The sequence below is a fragment of the Poecilia reticulata genome, chromosome 18 (assembly GCF_904066995.2).
Source record: "Poecilia reticulata chromosome 18, P_reticulata-male-v2, whole genome shotgun sequence".
NCBI classification, from domain to species: Eukaryota; Metazoa; Chordata; class Actinopteri; order Cyprinodontiformes; family Poeciliidae; genus Poecilia; species Poecilia reticulata.
In genome coordinates, this window is record NC_088847.1 from 2,635,404 (window position 1) to 2,654,201 (window position 18,798).

Sequence of the window (18,798 nt, forward strand, 5' to 3'; positions counted from 1 at the left end):
TTGACAAAAGGGAAGAGAGAGGAAGTCTTTTATTTTGAAGTATGCTTAACAGGATCTAATTTTTTGTCTTTTGCCACTATCTAGCCTTCTGTTTATTTTGGTTGCTTGGTTACGAACAGCCGTTGCCGTTATGCACCTATTGTACTGTTCAATAAAAATGTTTTACAGAAAATGTTCAGCAAATACATCTGAGCCTCCGTTCTAATCGCTCTTTAGCCATTTCCCGAATCAGAAGCTACAAACGGAAGCCAACTTCAGCTTCGATCCAGACAGTCAGGAACGCCGCCACAGCTAGAGAACCAAACTGACGTTTCCTTCTGTGCAGCCCCGTTCTGTGTAGGGTCCTGCTCAGAGTAGCTATTAATGGTTTTAACCACAGCATCCATATCCGTGTAGACCAAACATGAAGGGAAACCTGACCAATTCATGTCAGCCACTGTACCAGCCTAGCATAATACCGCCACTTCCTGGACATAGAATTATCACGTTTTAACAAGATACGTATCACGTTTTAACAAGATAACTATCACGTTTTAACAAGATACGTATCACGTTTTAACAAGATACTTATCACGTTTTAACAAGATACATATCACGTTTTAACAAGATACGTATCACGTTTTAACAAGATACGTATCACGTTTTAACAAGATAACTATCACGTTTTAACAAGATACGTATCACGTTTTAACAAGATAAATATCACGTTTTAACAAGATACATATCACGTTTTAACAAGATACGTAACACGTTTTAACAAGATACATATCACGTTTTAACAAGATACTTATCACGTTTTAACAAGATACATATCACGTTTTAACAAGATATGTATCACGTTTTAACAAGATAGTATCACGTTATAACGTGATAGCGCTCGAATTTTTTTTTTTCCTGCGTGATAGCAATGCGCTTCCGTAGGTAACAGTTTAAACTTTGTGGTGAACATGTGACACTGTTCACAACTTCCTACATCAACTTTTGTCCTGCAGGAGCTTCTTGGCTGCCTTTGGTACAAACTGTGTGATGGGTATTAATGTTCATGTCTCTTAACTGTCTAAATGATCAACTAATCGTGGCTTCTGTCAGTTGATTTGCTGTTAAAATGAAGTTTACACATTAACACGTGACATTTTGACGCGTAACATCACTTATATTACACGTTGAGTAAAATGTTCACACCTACGGCCCGAGAGGCTTTTCATACATCACTGCGTGTGTCCGTGTGTGTCCGTGTGTGTGTGTGTGTGTGTGTGCGTGTGTGTGTGTGTGTGTGTGTGTACCATGATGCATTGTGAGGACCATTTTACTGACACGTTACATTGAGGGGACCCACTGCCACAACGTGATATGTGACCAGGCTTTGGTCCCCACATGGAGAAATGCTGTTTTTTGGATTGTGAGTTACGTTTAGGACCAAGGATTGAATTTGGTTTTGATTAGGATTAGTGACAGGGTTAGGCTGTAGAAATGAGTGGAAGTCCACAGAAAGTCCCCGCAAAGATAGCGAAACAAACGTGTGCGTGTGTGTTTGTAAGCTATAAAAAATACTGAAGTATCAAAACAAATAATATTGGGCTTTATGAGACAAATTTAGTAAAAACGGTATTACCGGTTTCCCTCCATTTCAGAACGTTCTGATGAGATTATCAGGTATTTGCTCGTTAAAGTGAATATTTGTTGATCTAAACACGCCGCAGTCGTTTGAACTGTCTGCGGAGCCAGTTTGAAATATTTTACAGTGCAGTTTCTGCTCATGCGTGCTGCGGTTCCTGCGCCTCAGGATGGGCTGTGCTTTCAGACTCTGCAGTCAGAAATCAGCGCCTGGACTGATCCAGCAGCAGCAGCCAGCAGTCAGCCCCCATCACCCCGCCAGGCTCCACCAGGACCGGGATCTGCTTTCTCCATCGATCCGACTTAGGATGTGGAAATAGAGAGGCTCAGTCTGAGCCCCACAGGTGCCTCCCAGCATGGACAGGATAGGGGTCTCCTTCCTGGACCCCCTGGAGGACTACGAGCTCATCCACCGGATTGGTTGCGGAACCTACGGAGATGTGTTCAAGGTAAACGTGTTAAAGGCATGTTTTCACCGAGGCATTGGGGTAATTACATGCCAGTGTGATCGTTAACGTGAACTGTTAACGATCTGCAGAAAGCGCACAGGAAGTTTAACTTCCTGACATGACAGTGAACCTGTTTGTTTGGGGAGAACCAGACCAGATTGGAGCTGCTGGGGTTATTATCCACCATGGAGTCCAAACTCCCTCCACCCTCCAACAGATCAGATCAGATCTGATCTGATCTGATCTGATCTGATCTGATCCACTCGGGACGTGGCTGTGGGTATTTTACCTGTCAGAATCTTCCTGTCCTGTCATCTTGACTCCTGCGGAGCCTCCAGCCTCCCTCTGTTAAAACTCTCTAAGCTCCTCATCTCAGATGGAAATCACTTTTTTGTCTTTTTTGTATGGGGCCGATATCATCTCAGCAACTTATTACATGCCACATAAATGTCCAATTTAAGCAGGCAATTTATTGCCTGCTTTAGAAAATGTACAGCATTGTGTCTTTTTCCTCTGATCTGAGTGTCAGGATGCAAACATCCTGCTCTGGTCGCACACCCCGGTGCCTTCTGCATCCTGCAGAAACTGGGCAAGAATTTGTATTGTTTCTTCTTTTTCTTTAAAAAAAAAAAAATCACATCACAGATTCCATATCCGGCTGAGGAGTTTAGGTGTAAACAGAAAAAAAAATCATCACCATTGCTGCTTGTTGCAGTTTAGTTTGCATTTCACATTTAATATAAGCCACAAAAACATGATCTGAGCTGCAGGTCCAATGGTTGGTTGTATAGGAAGTTGAGTAGAATTTAGTGATGGGCAAACTTGTTGTTAAATTAAACCCACCAGACTCTGAACACCAACAGAAGCATTTCAACAATGTTTTGGGACGTAGATAGATTACATTTGTTGGCCTTGCTAATCAGTTAAAATCAGCAATTAATTGTGGAATGTTTATGCCAACAAGCACAACACAAAAAGACTGAAGTTTGAAATCCAGTGAATCACAGATGTAAGGGAGCACAGTGAATAGTGAACAGCTACAATCTGCAAATATTTGAGATTCCTCCTCAAGCGTCTTAGAACTGTCTATTTTAATCCTTCACACATCAAATATACCTTAAATATTCATTAATATGTAAAGACAATAAATGGCTGGATTGGCTGCTTTGCAAACGCTGGTTGTGTTTTACTCAGTAATCAATTTTTCTATAAGCTCAAACTTAAAGCTAAATTAAAGAGATCAGAAAGATCAGAATGAAATTCAGCTGTAGAAACATAAAGCAGAGCCGTCCTGATCCAGATTCATTCATGTCTTCTGAAACACCAGGATTTTTTCTCAACTGGCCCACAGAATATTTCTGGTTTGGGGTTAAAATCAGGTGACAGCCTAGTGTTTGATTGTTTGGAATGTTGGACTGTTTTCAGAAACAGTCGTTCTATGAGTGTTTCTTAGCCAGGAGACAGTTTCAGTTTCCAATAGTTGAAATGTTCTCAAACTGCTCTGGCGGCTGTTGTTCCCATGAGACTCTCTGTGCGGTAAAGGAAGTGATGCTTTTTAAGTTAGCAGCCGGTGGTTTGTTCAGTGTGCAGATTGGCAGGTGTGTAAATGCTGAAAGAGTTTTTGTTTACAGATCTTTTTCTTTTTCTTTTTAGTTGCTCTTATCTTGTTGAAGCAGTTGTGTGCTGAGACCGGCTGCATTTAGCTTGATTTCAGTTTGAAAGAGAAGGTTTTTACAGTCTAACATATGAAGTGTACTGATTTAACTGCCCGTTGAGTTTTTACAGTGTTCAATACAAAAGTATGTGCAAAAAGCATTTGGATGACGGGTCTCAGCGTGCCTTTTGGCACTAAAGTTTTATCTGTTTGTGTTCTTTAGCATTAGAAATATCTGGCCTGGAGCTGTAGAGACACTGAACACACTGTCACATCATCCACTGCTTGACTAAATGTGCTGTGTTCACACGTTGCAAATTAGAAGTACAAACCAAATATAGCAGCACAGACCCGACAGAAGGTAAAATTGTACCGAGCGACCGCTGGGTCCCCCTCTCTGATAGGACCACAGACCTTCAGCCTCTGATCAGCTGACTGACAGTCTGCAGCACCTTTGTATTACTCTGACAGCTGAACATACTGTGGCTTGTGTCTCAACTGGGAACGGGAGCAGCGCTACATACAGTGACAGACAATAGCACATTATGACTTCCCACTTCTCCTGTTGGTGGATTTGGTGGAGCTGCATCTTCTGGCGTGGAGGGAGAAATCTCTGGACATGTGACTGTGTGGGCTGTCAATAGATCCTGGTGTTACTCAGTACAAGTGTCAGTGTGTGGCTCTCAGAAACCACAAAGCTTTTCTGACGCTGTCATATAATTATAAATATTATACAAATACAGTTTGAGTGCAGGTTCATCATTAACTGAATTTAGGTCAAATAAAGGTAATGACCTTGAGATGGTTTCAGGATGATTGATTTGAATTTTTTCTTTTTGATTTTTTTTTGCTCATCTTTATTGTTAAAACATTGAAAATAATTTTTCCCCCAGAAAGGGGAAAAAATTATTTCCCTTTTTTCTCCTTTTTTGTGGAGAAAATGTTTTTATTTTGTCAAAACATCCTGCATATCTAGTCCACATGTGTGGGGGTGGGCACATGTACATCCTTAACCTAAACGTGTCATGATTTTTGGTTGTTTGAGTTAGTTTTTGTTTTGTTATTTTCTGTTCCTTAGATCCTTTTGTTTGAGCAGATCAGCCTTATTTCTGTTCTTCTTTGCTTCAGTCCTTTCGTAGTGAGTCTAGTTACTTCTTATGTGTAGTTATTCTTTAGGGTTGGAATTATTTCATGTTCCCCTGTACCACTCCTTCTCTCTCTCCTCCGGAGGGGAATGGGGGGGAATGTACTAAGGCTGAAAATCTTCCACACCATCTCCCTCACTCAGTTCCTTCAGACTAGTCAGCAGTAATTAGCAAACTGTGGATCTGCTGAGCTCATTATAGGAGATACTTCTCAGAGTAACGCTGGTAAAAATGCTGTTAAACGTTTAACAGAGGCGCCATGTTGTCATGACTTCCTGAAGGTGGAGTATTAAAAAAGAGCCAATGGACTAGGAAGTAAATTTTCTTTTAAGTCATATTTTAAATATGTAGCATTTATGTGCTGTTGCACTCCTACTGTGAAGACATCAAAATACTGTCTTACATGTTGAAAGGAAATGGTCCTTCAACATGTAAGGCAGCATCTTCAGATTAACAGAATGAAGCTGCCAGAACAATCTATGAACCTTCATCCAGTAGAAAACCTGAAGAATCACATCAGGCATCATGTCCACACAGAATCACCTGGAAACGCAGAGGAACTGGAATGTGGTCCAGTAGTTCTGGAGTACCTGCTCACAGCTGCCAGAAGTTAATAGTAATAATAATAGTATTAGTAGTAGAAATAATAATGCATTTTAATTGTTAGCACTTTTCAAGACACCCAAGGACACTTTATAAGAAGAGAAAATACAAGAATACACTTTAGAGCTTCCTGTAGCTACAATAATGATGATGTCACAAAGTGCTTTTTCAAATCCAATTATCAGGTTTGTTTTAAAAACACTTCTAGTTAAGACAAAACTGTATGTGTTTAAGGTACAGGTCCCAGATTTAGTAGTAATCACTTTACATAACTAGAGAAACTCTTATTGGACAAAATGATATTCAGAGGTATATTAGCTAATATTTAGGTTAAACAAATGTACACGTGTAAAATATACGTTGTGTTTGTGTTATTGAAGTTCATGAATATTTGCTGATGCACATTTGGCATGCAGCATGTTCAGATTCCACATCCAGGATTCAAACCCCACATATACTTGCATCGGACCAAACACTTTCATTTTAATCTTAAAGAATATCATTTCCCTGTGTCGCATTATGCCAATGGATACAAACCTAAACAGCACAAGATTACTGGTTTGTTTTTTGTGACTTTTTTTTGCCTGTTAAGCATTTAGAAAAGTTTGGGCTCAATTTAGTTAAATTATAGTTTTAATAATAGTTGTATATATCTCTGGTTATGAGATAGTTTTGGTGTTTGCTGAAGTGGAGTGTCCTCTTCCTCCTGCTGTATGTATGCAGCCTCACTGAGCATTAGTTTGAAAAACCACTTTATGACATCATCATTACTATAGCTACAGGAAGTTCTAAAGTGGAACAGGAAAGAAAACAGGAAGTAGAAATCAGACAAGCTACAGGTTTTGTTGAGGGAAACTGTTTGTTCCATTGGTTCTTACCTCATTTGTTATGGATGCCCTGAGTGGAAAGAAACCAGTCATTATGTTAGTGAATGGGAATGACTAATGATTTCAGGAAGAACTGAGGACGATTCAATTAAAATATTTGAAAATAACTTTCAGCATTTATTCATGACTTATGAAAAGAAAAATACCTAAACATTTACTGGTTCCTTGAAGTTGAAGAATATTTTTTCCACTTTCCTTGAATGCAACTTTGTGATGTTAAGTTTTCCGAATGTATGGGGTGCCATGTGGTGCACTGTGAAAGGTTATCCATGTGTCACAGACTGACTTTGTCAAGAAAGAAGTACATACGAGAAAATGTTGGGGTCCTAATGCTTAGCTTTGGAGGACTCCATGGAGAAACCCAGAGAAAGCTCTTTATAATCCCCTATGCTGCCATCAGTCAGAATACAAGAAACCTTAATGGTTGTTGGCAAAATTGTGAAGATTTTGGTCAACTGTTGTTTTTATTTGTGTTAAATTGATAAGTAATATTGACTCCTGTGGCAATTTGTGTTGTTTATATATGTGTATATTTATATACATAAATATACAAGTAATTGTCATTGACATAGTGAATGACATGATTCACTATGTCAACAATGTAGTTGTTCCTTTCTATATGGTATTATTAAAAGTCTTTTTGTTACATATTCTTCAACATGGCTGCCATGATAAACCCATCTTAGTCCACATGAGGCTTCGTAAGTCAACCACTTGAGCTGGTCTTGACATGTGGCACTGTATGATGATTACATAAATAGTGGCAGTGCTTTGGTTACACTGCTGCTCACCCACCTCTCCTCCCCCACTTCCTACCAACGCAACATGTTTTCTCTGTGAAAACGTCTTTTTCTTCTGCAGGTTAACATCAGGCCTCCTCTGTCACAAAGCAGCTAGATGTCTCAGACAGGATTTCCAAGTGTCTCGATTTTTGACTGTTGCTCTCTGTGTTAGAAAGTTTATGCTTTATCAAATCTGGATTTTAGTTTAATAACTGTTTATCCCAAAGGGAAATTAGATCCCGATGATTTCATTTGAGATGACTTCATGTAATATGTAAATTTATATATTTATAATATGTAATTTGTCAAAAAATGTCAGTGATGTAAATTAAAGATGGTGACTTTGTTGTGATTTAAATAGCGCCTCATAAAAGCACCTACCATCTCAGATTTCTTCTGTATCTGCATTCTGTCATTCTTAAATATTTCTGTCACTCTTACATATTTCAGTTTTCAAATTATGATTTCAATTTATGCCAACCTTCAACAGCAAAAGACCCGTCTTCTGTTTCTTAGAAAAAAAACCAACAAAAAAACCCAACAAACCAAATCTTTAAACCCGAGACTTTTGGGAAAACATTCTGGAGATTAGCAAGAAAAAAGTGAAACTTTTTACAATATGTGTGTTGTTTAGTTCTCACTACTAGCTGCTAACACAGCAGAAAAGAAACTGCAGCATACCTTCATTCAAACAGTGTTCTGGTATGAGTTTTTCTTACATCTGGACATGACTGACCTGCTGTAACTGAACCATGAATTGTGCTTTACCAGACTTGTCCAGCCAGCAGTTTGTTTCTTCAAAGAGTTGTTGTAGATGCTGATAGCTGTGGGCAGAAACAGTCTGTATTACAGTGAGTTTGAAGAAGCCTCTGACTGAAGACACTCTTATGTTTCATGAAGAAGATGCTCAGGATTGTCCATCATTTCCTTGATTTTCTTGATTTCCTCTCTAATTGCCTGTCATTAAAAAAAGTTCATTTAAGCACACAGGTGGTTGCAGTAGGAGACACGTCTTCCTAAACTCTAAACCCTGTTTTATGTGTCATAGCTGTTTGAATGCACACACAAAAAGAACTGTTCTTTAAGTCTTGATCTAGTCCTGCTTCATCAGGCATTCCTTCTGTTTTTGAATTTTTTTTCTTGTGGCTACATTTTTCCAGTCAACCTAATTTTTGTTTCATAGATGCAAAGGATTATTGGTTTTTATGAGAGGAAAGAACCCGACTCATTTATTTAGACCTTTTAGTGAGACAGAAAAGTAAGAATCAGAAGAACTCTGGAAGGAGGAAATACGTTCTGTATGAAGTGTGATACTGTGTTTGGCCCAGATGGTGGAAGAACCACACTTAAACCTCTAGTTCTTTTCTTTTTGATTACTCTGGATCAAAGTGTTTGTAAAACAACTTACTGTAGAGTTCTTGAGAATAAAGGAGGAGATTAAAGCTGGAACTGAAATTAAACAGCCAATCACTGTACAGGTTTTCCCCAGACATTCATCGTGGGCGGTACCGCCCCCCCAGGGTGCGTTCAGAGAACCAGATTTGTTCTTTTTAATTTCTGTCCATTAAAACTATTAATCTATAAATCAATAGACAGGTCTATATAAAGATATAATCCATGTTTCTGTCTCATATTTGTATGGCATTAAAAGGACCTGGAACTTTTGTTTTTCCACTGAAAGCTCTGGTTTGCACAATAAATGCCATGTGGGTGAAGTTTTATGGATGATACTCTGATGTCCCATTCTCCTGAAGGCAGCACAGAGCTGCACCACCAGAAACTGACGAACACTGAAGAGAAGAAGAGTTATGATTAATGTAGTTACAGTTCTATCCATGTTTTAATGTTGCAGAGCTCAGTCGTTTTGCAAATAGTTCAAAGTTTAAACTGGCATGTTGAACATCTTTTATCTGGTCATTTTGTGGAATATTTAACAACTAGAAAATGGCACAAAATAAGAATATTTTTTCCACTCTGATTGGCTGCTGTTAAACCTACCAATTTTAACTTGAATGTTCATTGCATTTTTTGTAGACACCTGTGAAAATAATTTCTATTCCCATGACTTTGTTGTTCTCTGGGAAATTATTTTTGATGATAAATACAGAAACAAGCACAAAAATCAAAACATCTACAATAATGATAGGTAATATTGATGATAAAATAATGGTAGCCTGCAAATTATTTGGTGGGGGGCGGTGAGGGACCTGAATAAAGGCTAGGAGAGCGCTGGCCCAAAAAAGGTTGAGAAACACTGATCTACAGTCTGATTGTATAAAGTATGAAGCTATTAAAGTATATATATTGATTCCTTTAATAGCTTTTTGACATCATTTATTTTTATTCTATTCCAGGCTCGCAGCATCAGGACATCTGAACTGGCAGCGATTAAAATCGTCAAGCTGGATCCTGGTAGGTTTAAGAGTTTAAACACAAATTTCATACCAGTCAGTTTTACACTGAGTCACTGACTGAACTGAATCCTATGAATCCTTGAGATTGACCATCAAATGATTTTAAACTTTATCTTCCATCCATCCACTTTCTTTACACTATCGTCCCTCAGTGGGGTCGGGAGGGTTGCTGGTGCCTATCTCCAGCTAACGTTTTGGGCGAGAGGCGGGGTCACCCTGGACAGGTCGCCAGTCTGTCGCAGGGCAACACAGAGACAGACAGGACAAACAACCATCCACTCACACACACACACACACACACACACACACACACACACACACACACACACACACACACACACACACACACACACACACACACACACACACACACACACACACACACACACCGTAGGTGAATTTAGACTCAGAGAGACCAATTAACCTGACAGTCATGAGACTGTGGGAGGAAGCCGGAGTTTTTTTTCTGTTGCTTTCATTTGGCAATAACTTGGTGTAGTGTGCACTTCCAAGGTGTTCTAATCGGTGGTTACCTTGGTTAGTCAGATTTTCTTTTTCGTGATCAAATGAGATCAGCTGACAACTCGGCTTGTTCTAAACGAGCAATGTTTTCCTCAAAAGGCTTTTTATGCAATGGTCTGATGAAAGAGGGGTCACCCTGGACAGGTCACCAGTCCATCACAGGGCAAAAGATTCATCCCTCTTTGTATTCAAACAATTGCTGTGACTTTTCATAAGCCCAATGCATTCTGGGAGTCAGAGATGCAATGATTGTAGACTGATGTTGTATAAAAAAGGAGTCACCTGGTTATTCTGTATACTCTCAGTGCAGGAAAACTTCGAGAGTATGATGTTTTCTGTCCCAACAGATGAAACAGGGACGAGGCTCAGGATTTGGTTTGGCTTGTGTTTTCCTCCTTGGCTGAAAGTGAATCGTTTTCAATTAGGTGAACATTATGAATGAATTGAATTACGGTACATTCAGAATAAAGACATATTAGAATCAACGGGAGCCTGCGACTAACCTACCAACTAACAGGTAGGTTAATTACAGGCCCATAGACCCACTGTATCTTATTCTGTGTCTATTTTTCAAACCCTCAGAATACGCAGCATCATATAAAGTCCTGTTACAATATTGTTCTGCAACGTCTGAGTGGGTGAAATTGCAGGCTGTCTTACAGAACACCACAGTAAACAGGTGGCCCAACCTCTGCAGACCATAAATGCATCCTACCCTATAGCTGTTAGTGCAGGTCTGTGATTTCCAGCTCTGTAATTTTCTCTCCCTGTGTTTGTGACATGAGAGTTGGGAGGAAAACACTCACTTAGACGTCTGTCTGGACAGGTGATGACATCACATCCATCCAGCAGGAGATCACCATGATGAAGGAATGCAAGCACAAAAACATTGTGGCCTACTTCGGCAGCTATCACAGGTGATGAATGTTTATAACACGGGGGAAGCTACTGGGATTGTACACGGATGGAAATGTTTGGCAGTTTAATGTTTATTTTCCCCACGATGCAGCTGGATTCCTCAGCCGCTGGTTTTAGTCGGCGCAGCAGCATGTCCTACTGTATCTATCGACTTCCTTACATGATAGAGTAAATATGTAACACATTAAAAGCTGCTTCTTTACAGCAGTGAATTAATCAGAGCTCAGGTTGAAATCCTCTACACTCCCATGTTAAGATGTCATGTTTTCTGATAGATGATTTTGAATCATTTGGAAACATTCTGCACATTTACTACGACATGTACACTTTCCAATTCAACTGAAAAACACATTTATTGGGGGGGAATATATATGAAAATCCTAAACACATACAAAGGTGTTTATACAGGCTGTGGTTCTTTGGTTGTATACTGTTAGACCCTCATGCTCTGTGTTGAACCACCTTTTAATTCAGTTTCAGTCCTCTTAGGTTTGTGAGGACTGAAATTGAAATAAATAAACTGAAATAAGGTTCACCTGATCTGGCTGGATTTTCCTGCCATTTGTATCCTTAAACTAAAATATAATTTGCAGAAAGGTGGCAAAGAGCCTCAAATATATCATTGCTCAATTCCACATCATTATCCAACCCATCCAGTCCTTCTGTAAAGTGAGCAGTGTTTGTTATTGAGCCATAAACTGGGCTCGTCCAGCTGATCGCTGCAAAATTTTATACAGTGGAGCAAAAATAATTATCAGTGTTTAAGAGCCACAGACCACTAGGGGAGACCTTCAGAAGGACTTGTAATTAGCAGGCACAATTGTTAAAAAAAACAAAACATGTAATGCATCCAACCACCATGGCCTGTAGGCACTTTCATCATGTAAGACTCCACTGCTGAAGAAAAAGCATGTTTAAAAGACAAGCTGGAAACTCGTCAGTGAGGCTGCCAGGAGTCTGACATTAGTTGATTCATGTTGGATTTATTTATGTCTTGACTCTAAGCTGCCATTTCAGCAGCAGTGAAAAGTTTGTGTCTCCACAGGAACACCAAGCTGTGGATCTGTATGGAGTACTGTGGGGGGGGATCGCTTCAGGACATGTACCAAGGTACGGACGCACTTAGATCCGCCTTTAGTGCTTTTTATGGCTGACCTTGAAGTCGTCCTGTTTAACTGACATTCATTTTGTTCTGATATGTTTCTCATTCTGTGGAATTTTCTTTTTAATTTAGACTTTGGCACTTATCTTATAAAATTAGCCCAAACTGTATGATGTAAACTTACAATAAACATTATAATTAGCAAATTCCAGAATTCTTCCCCTTTCTTACTATTGTGAAAGAAAGGCCAACTTTAGAAAAAGAAAAACATTCAGTGTTTGTTGGTCTCTAAGCTGTTAATCAAACTGTTGTTTGCAGTGACGGGTCCACTAAAAGAGAAACAGATCGCATTCGTGTGCAGGGAAACCCTTCAGGTAAGGCTTTTTGGCTCATTGCTGATTAATTTTTATTAAAGTTAACTTTAAACAGAAATATTGCTGCAGACGACCAGCTAAACTTTACTGTCTTACTGTCATTGTGGCACATGATAGACTCTATGGTCTTCACTGGTTAATCAGGCTTTGTTAATCCTCTTATGGATGAATCATAATGACCTTCCCTGTAATGTAGCACCAGTTCTAATGTTATCTCAATGCTCTTTGCAAGACAAACAGCCCCAGTTCATATCCAACAGTCTAACTTTATGACACAATGTTGGTGGTTCTTGTTGTGTAATTGGTGGGATACCAGGTTGTCTTGACAACATACCCAGTACGGCCGTTTCTTCTGGGTTCTAGATTTGCTGCTTAACTGTTTTAGATGGTGAGTCGGATGCTTTATAGATCTGGATCTCCCTGACAGTTGAATCTTCCGTCATCTTTAACATACTTGAATTAAGATAATTCATAATAAAAACTACATTTGTATGGAGTTTATCTAAATTACTTTATGCCTTTTTTTCAGGGTTTGTATCACTTGCATGAAACAGGCAAGATGCACAGAGACATAAAGGTATGGCATCTCTGCATCTGACTGGTGTAGTGATAAAATCTGGTAAGCTGTGGGATATGCTGTGTATGCAAACTTAGATGTGTGTCCGCATCTTCTAGGGAGCTAACATCCTTTTGACTGAACGAGGTGACGTCAAGCTGGGCAAGTAGAGATCTGCACTTACACACCTTCACAGACACTTACACTGCATGAAAAAGCACTAGTTCCACTGGTAGATTATTTCACTTCTAACAAGACAGTTTTCTCATGTAAGTGAGTGAAACAATCTGCCAGTGGAACTAGAACTTTTTCATCAATATTAAGCAATTATTGACTTAAAATATGGCCTCATTTCTTGCTGTAAGGTTACTTGTGAGATAATTTAGTTCTGTATTATTTCAAGTTTACAAAGATATTTAGGTAACACTTTATTTGACGGGTTGTGCATAAGACTGACATGACAGTGTCATAAACATAACTTAACACCTGTCATGAAGATGAAGGAGTCTTCATGTCTGTTTACAAGTGTTGTCATGAAGTGTCATTCGGTAAATAATGACACTTTTAATGCAAAGTTGCACTAAAAGTCAGTCTGATGCATCAAATAAAGTGTTACCTAAATGTCTCTGTAAACTTGAAATAATACAGAAAAAAATGATCTTACAAGACACCTTACAGCAAGAAGTAAGAGCATGTTTTAAGTTAACTAGACCAAAATTACTTGGGAAGAAGTTGCGTTTTTGCAGTGTGCACATCCAGAGTGTTGACTCCATGGCATGTCTGAAGCTATCTGTGCTGGATTTCAGCCTCCAACATGACTGTGTGTTTGTCTCTTCTTCCTGCTGTGTGTAGCTGATTTTGGAGTGGCAGCAGAGATTAGCGCTTCAGTGGCCAAAAGAAAGTCTTTTATTGGAACTCCTTACTGGTGAGTTGACCCAAACTGTTGATGTGTTGGAGGTGTCTGGAGACAGTGGAGTTCATGCTTCAAGCAATCAATCTAATGTTTCATACTCCAGTCTGACAGGCAGAGCATGATGCAGGTTTGGCCTAACAAGCAGCTTGGACTCCATGTCTTTAGAGTTACTAAGTGATTCATTTAACAGACTGTGCTTGAATAGTGAACCTCTGTTTACTTCAGACAACTAATGTCGGTTTGTCAAGGCACATTTTTTAAGGTTAAGTATGTCATTTACACATATTTTATACTTTAAAAAAATTTTTTTTTTCATTATTGTATGTCCTTCCTGTAAAAAATACTTGTTCTATAATTTCTCATTTATTCCATTTGAACGCTTTGCTTTTCTTTTTTTTTTTTCCTGAAGTTAAGGTTGGAACGTTCCCAAGAAGGGAATATTCTCTACTGTTCTTAATCCAGGCCTCGGCTCTTTTTCTTTTCCAGCTAAAGAGACATTTTTGAAAAGAGTTTTCCAGGCTTTCTAAACATATTTCAGAGGGTTTTTTTGGACATTGGTTGTTTATTCTTGACTTAAGTTTGCAAAACTAAAACAGCAGCATTACATGAAGAAGACAATTTCCCAAGATGATAAATGAAGTAGCTTTATCAAGGATGTGTCTGGATTGTGTTAAACATTCAGGTTAGCATTCCTGTTAGTTTTTAGACCTATCACTTTTTCTTTTTTTTTCCTCCTCGTGTATTCTCTCAACGTTCGAAGAAATTACTGCTCTCCATGCAAAGTATTCTTCTTGAACTGAAATGAAAATCTGAAAAATATCCTCAGAAATCCTCTGAGACTTGCAGGAAGTCTTGTGCACCACAGAGCTGTTCATGTTCTTCAGCTGTGTTCATGGGTTTGTGGAAGAATCCCAGTCTTAAATTAAAACACTCAACAGAGCTTTACTTCATCAAAATTACAAGGTACATTAATATCATACAGTATATGCAGAGATGCATGTCAGATGGCAGTACATGCCCATTTTATTTTTCCTCTCTTTCTCATCTGTTCTTCCAGCTCTGTGTGAACTTGAGCATTTTATCATGACTGTTCAACTGGCTTAATGTTATGTTAGCATGTAAAATATAAGTTCATAACACTTGAAATACACTGCTCAAAAAAATAAAGGGAACACTTAAACAACACAATATAACTGCAAGTAAATCAAACTTCTGTGAAATCAAACTGTCCACTTAGGAAGCAACACTGATTGACAACGGGGACCCTCGTCGGGTCAATCAGTGTTGCTTCCTAAGTGGACAGTTTGATTTCACAGAAGTTTGATTTACTTGCAGTTATATTGTGTTGTTTAAGTGTTCCCTTTATTGTTTTGAGCAGTATATATTACTATTCTTATTCCACTCTTTATATAGCAAAGGACTATAGCAAATGGTCCGTTGCTATAGAAATATTGCACACACCCGGCTTTCTAATCAGACGACGAGACACAGATCTGGTCTGCATTTCATGGATGTTGAGCTGTTAGCATGTCATCAGAGACACAGAACTGTCACATAGCAACAGTCTTCAGTCAGAAGCCTCTTCAGATTTGTTGCAAGACTGACTGCTACTGAAGTTCCTACCTGCCAACAGCACCACCATCCAGAATGATTCATTGAAGAGATCTATTTGATCTACAGCAGAGTGAGATAAGGACTGGTTCCCACCAGACAGGAATGTGAGAGCATTCTCTCTCTCTCTCTCTCTCTCTCTCTCTCTCTCTCTCTCTCTCTCTCTCTCTCTCTCTCTCTCTCTCTCTCTCTCTCTCTCTCTCTCTGTGTTGGTGCTGAAGCTTGCACTGATTTTGGAACCTTGTACGGAAACAGCAGGAGCAGAAACACAAAAGACACACTCTCACACACACTCACACACACTAACAGCAGGACTAAACTTACAGAGCACACAGAACCTTTCCTCTTTTATTAGAACCAGCTCCAGTGGATCCAAACAACCAGCATACAACGTAAACATATGGGGGTTATAGAGTGTGTAAAATCTGTTTTAAAATATGTTGTTTGTTACATTGCTCTGTCAGCTGACTCAGAAAACCTTAAACTCTGATGTGTTGTGGATCCTAAAGTGTATACTTCACTCTATGACCATTGGTTTCACTGGTCTGACCAGCAGTCACCTCCCCTTTCCCTGTTCAGGATGGCTCCAGAGGTGGCTGCAGTGGAGAAGAAGGGCGGCTACAACCACTTGTGTGATATCTGGGCTGTTGGCATCACAGCCATCGAGTTGGCTGAGCTCCAGCCGCCCATGTTTGACCTCCACCCAATGAGGTGAGTCAGCACAGACAGCTGGCAGAGTGACTCAGACAGGAGACAACCAGACTCCAGAGAACAATGCAGAAAACACATTATGGCGAGCAATAAAGGTCAATTTATCCTCTGTAATGAAATGTGTTTCAGAGCATTGATGCTGATGTCCAAAAGCAGTTTCCAGCCTCCAAAACTAAAGGAAAAAGCCAAGTGGTGAGTTTTACTGAGCTGCTTAAAAATGATGTAGAGTAGCAGGTGAAATGGTCCAAAGATGAAGATGAACCTTTCTGTAAAACAGGAAACTATCCTACTAAACTACAGTCTGACTTTTTTTAGATTATAATTTGTTCTTATTGGAATCTTTCTTAGCAGAATTTATACATGGATTACATTCTAAATCCAGAAAGCTGACATATAGACAGTCTGCAATAGTGATGAGAAATTAGAAGATAATCTTCTTTTTTTATTAGTAAATATAAAATAAAATAAACATGGAATATAAAGGTAATTAAAATTCTGTGAATAAAACAAATGTTCATATAGGCCTTACAGGTGAAACAAAGGAAAAAATTAAATCGATTTACTTTATTCTGATGGAATATCTCATTTTTAAAACCTGTTGTCCTTCAAATGAATCATTTCTGTGATAAGCCTGTTGGCAGACACCAGGAAATCACGAGGCTTTGGGGCCATTTACTGGGGCATTGCTACTGTCTGTCACAGAGAGACATTAGTTTCTTTTTCTTCATTTTCTAATAGAAATTTGTATAATTTTTCAGCACACCTTTCAATCTGTGCTTAAAACTTCTGAGCAAAATGGAGAAATTTATGGAAAAAAACACTGAACTAAAAACTTGTGCTTTTAGATGAGTGAGTTTGAAACAGTCAAATAAAGGACTGGCTGCCTGACATGGTTATATTACTATTATTTAGTTATAGTCTCTGATTATATGTTGTATTTAGGAGTATTGATGTGTAGACTTATTAACTAAAACTAAAGTGGGGTGGAATTCAGTGAATACAAACTCCCCCCAGCTCCAGTGTATGAGAGTGTGTGGCGCATGTGGAGGTTTGAGGTTACTTTGTTTACATTGTATTTAGTTCTTTTTGTTTAATATTTGCATGTTTGAAATAAGAAAAAAAAAAACAAATTACACTTTACACAAGAATTGGACAAAAGACATGTCTTATGTTTTATGAAGGGACTATCAAATTTTGAAGAATTAGAAATTGTGGTTTATATTATTAGTATGTCCACATGCAGCCAGGGGACAACTGTTAAAGTGGTACTAATGAAACGTTTGGGAAAAAGACCACACCTGGCCTCCCACTCCCATCTCATGCCTCATAGCAAAGCTTCTACACATACAAGCCTCTTTCTCTCCTTTAACCTCCAGATGCCCTGGTTTTCACCCACACTGAAGATCATTCAGGCTTACTTGGAAAGCCACATTGAACTCTAACCAAATGTCTTCCTTTCCATTTGGCCTTTACCAACAAGAAATTAGAGAAAACCCAGTTTAGGATTTCTCATGGTTTGGGGGATTCAGTAATTGACTTTTGGCATACTATCAAAACACAGAGTTTGATTTAAAGCAGTAAAATCAGTTTCGATTGTCAAGCAGCAGAATTTGGGAGGCAGTTGTTTAGAAAAGGGTTAATATTTTTACAGGACCAAAACCTTAAAGCCTTTGTCAGTTTAAAACTATATTTGAATATTTATCAGATATAATAAAAGGTTCCTTGTCTCAAGCCTTTTGCTCAGCCAGTGTTCCTCAGCGGTGTTAAAGACTAACTGTGACTCTTTAAGCTGCTTCAACCAACTCCTTACCCTGAGAGGTTAACATCAGCTCTTCATCTGGTTACCGAGATTCCTAAACCTGCTGAGTTTTACCCTGATCTGGATCTGAAGAAAATCCATCTTTCTGGTTTACTAAGGAAGACCCACCTAGGTCTGAGCCCCACCCCTCTCCCTTCAATAAATTAGTCAGATTAAGTCGCCATGCGGTCAGCTAGGATTCACAGACCTCACCCATTAACGGTCGATATCTTTCTGTTTTGCAACTTGTTCTTGACTCTGAGTCAGGCATCATCAGTGACTCGTATGGAGCCTCAGGGATGTTGTTTTAATTACATTGGGCTTAAGACAACATTTAGAAACCTCTAATAAATTTTTGAACCATACCTAAACACCATTTTTACCACCACTAAAAAACTAAAGATTAAGGCGACTCAAATAATTGAAGGCCCAAGTCTAAGATTTTAGATGCTTCTTCAGTAATTATTTGCAAGTGCAGCTTAATTCAGTAGTGCAGATTCAAAGAGTAAAATTAAATCAGTTTAACTAACCTGCCGTTCACTAATGCTGGAACTGTAGGATGCTGAGTGGAGGCTTTCGGAGACAGAGCAGTTTTCATACCACAGTCAGATTGGATCTTCTGGAAAATGACTTAAAGATTCCTTGAGTGGAAGGCACACTGGAGTTCAGTCTTCTTTTCCTCTGATGGATTCTCACTGACCACATTCTTTGTCTTTGTGGTTTGAGCCACAGTCTTTGGAACTTA

The 18,798-nt window shown here is 39.0% G+C and overlaps 1 protein-coding gene across 2 annotated transcripts in view; it reads left to right on the plus strand.

Moving 5' to 3' along the window:
- Window positions 1-1,773: 1,773 nt before the first annotated feature.
- map4k2 (mitogen-activated protein kinase kinase kinase kinase 2) overlaps window positions 1,774-18,798 on the plus strand; it is a 36,749-nt gene continuing 19,724 nt past the window's right edge. For both annotated transcript variants that reach the window (XM_081599219.1, XM_081599220.1), the window contains exons 1-10: window positions 1,774-2,063; window positions 9,489-9,546; window positions 10,897-10,987; window positions 12,034-12,098; window positions 12,409-12,464; window positions 12,994-13,041; window positions 13,140-13,182; window positions 13,873-13,945; window positions 16,124-16,255; window positions 16,385-16,447. In XM_081599219.1, coding sequence (XP_081455345.1) covers window positions 1,971-2,063; window positions 9,489-9,546; window positions 10,897-10,987; window positions 12,034-12,098; window positions 12,409-12,464; window positions 12,994-13,041; window positions 13,140-13,182; window positions 13,873-13,945; window positions 16,124-16,255; window positions 16,385-16,447 — 722 coding nt within the window. In that variant the 5' untranslated portion in view covers window positions 1,774-1,970. The remainder of the gene's footprint in view (window positions 2,064-9,488; window positions 9,547-10,896; window positions 10,988-12,033; window positions 12,099-12,408; window positions 12,465-12,993; window positions 13,042-13,139; window positions 13,183-13,872; window positions 13,946-16,123; window positions 16,256-16,384; window positions 16,448-18,798) is intronic.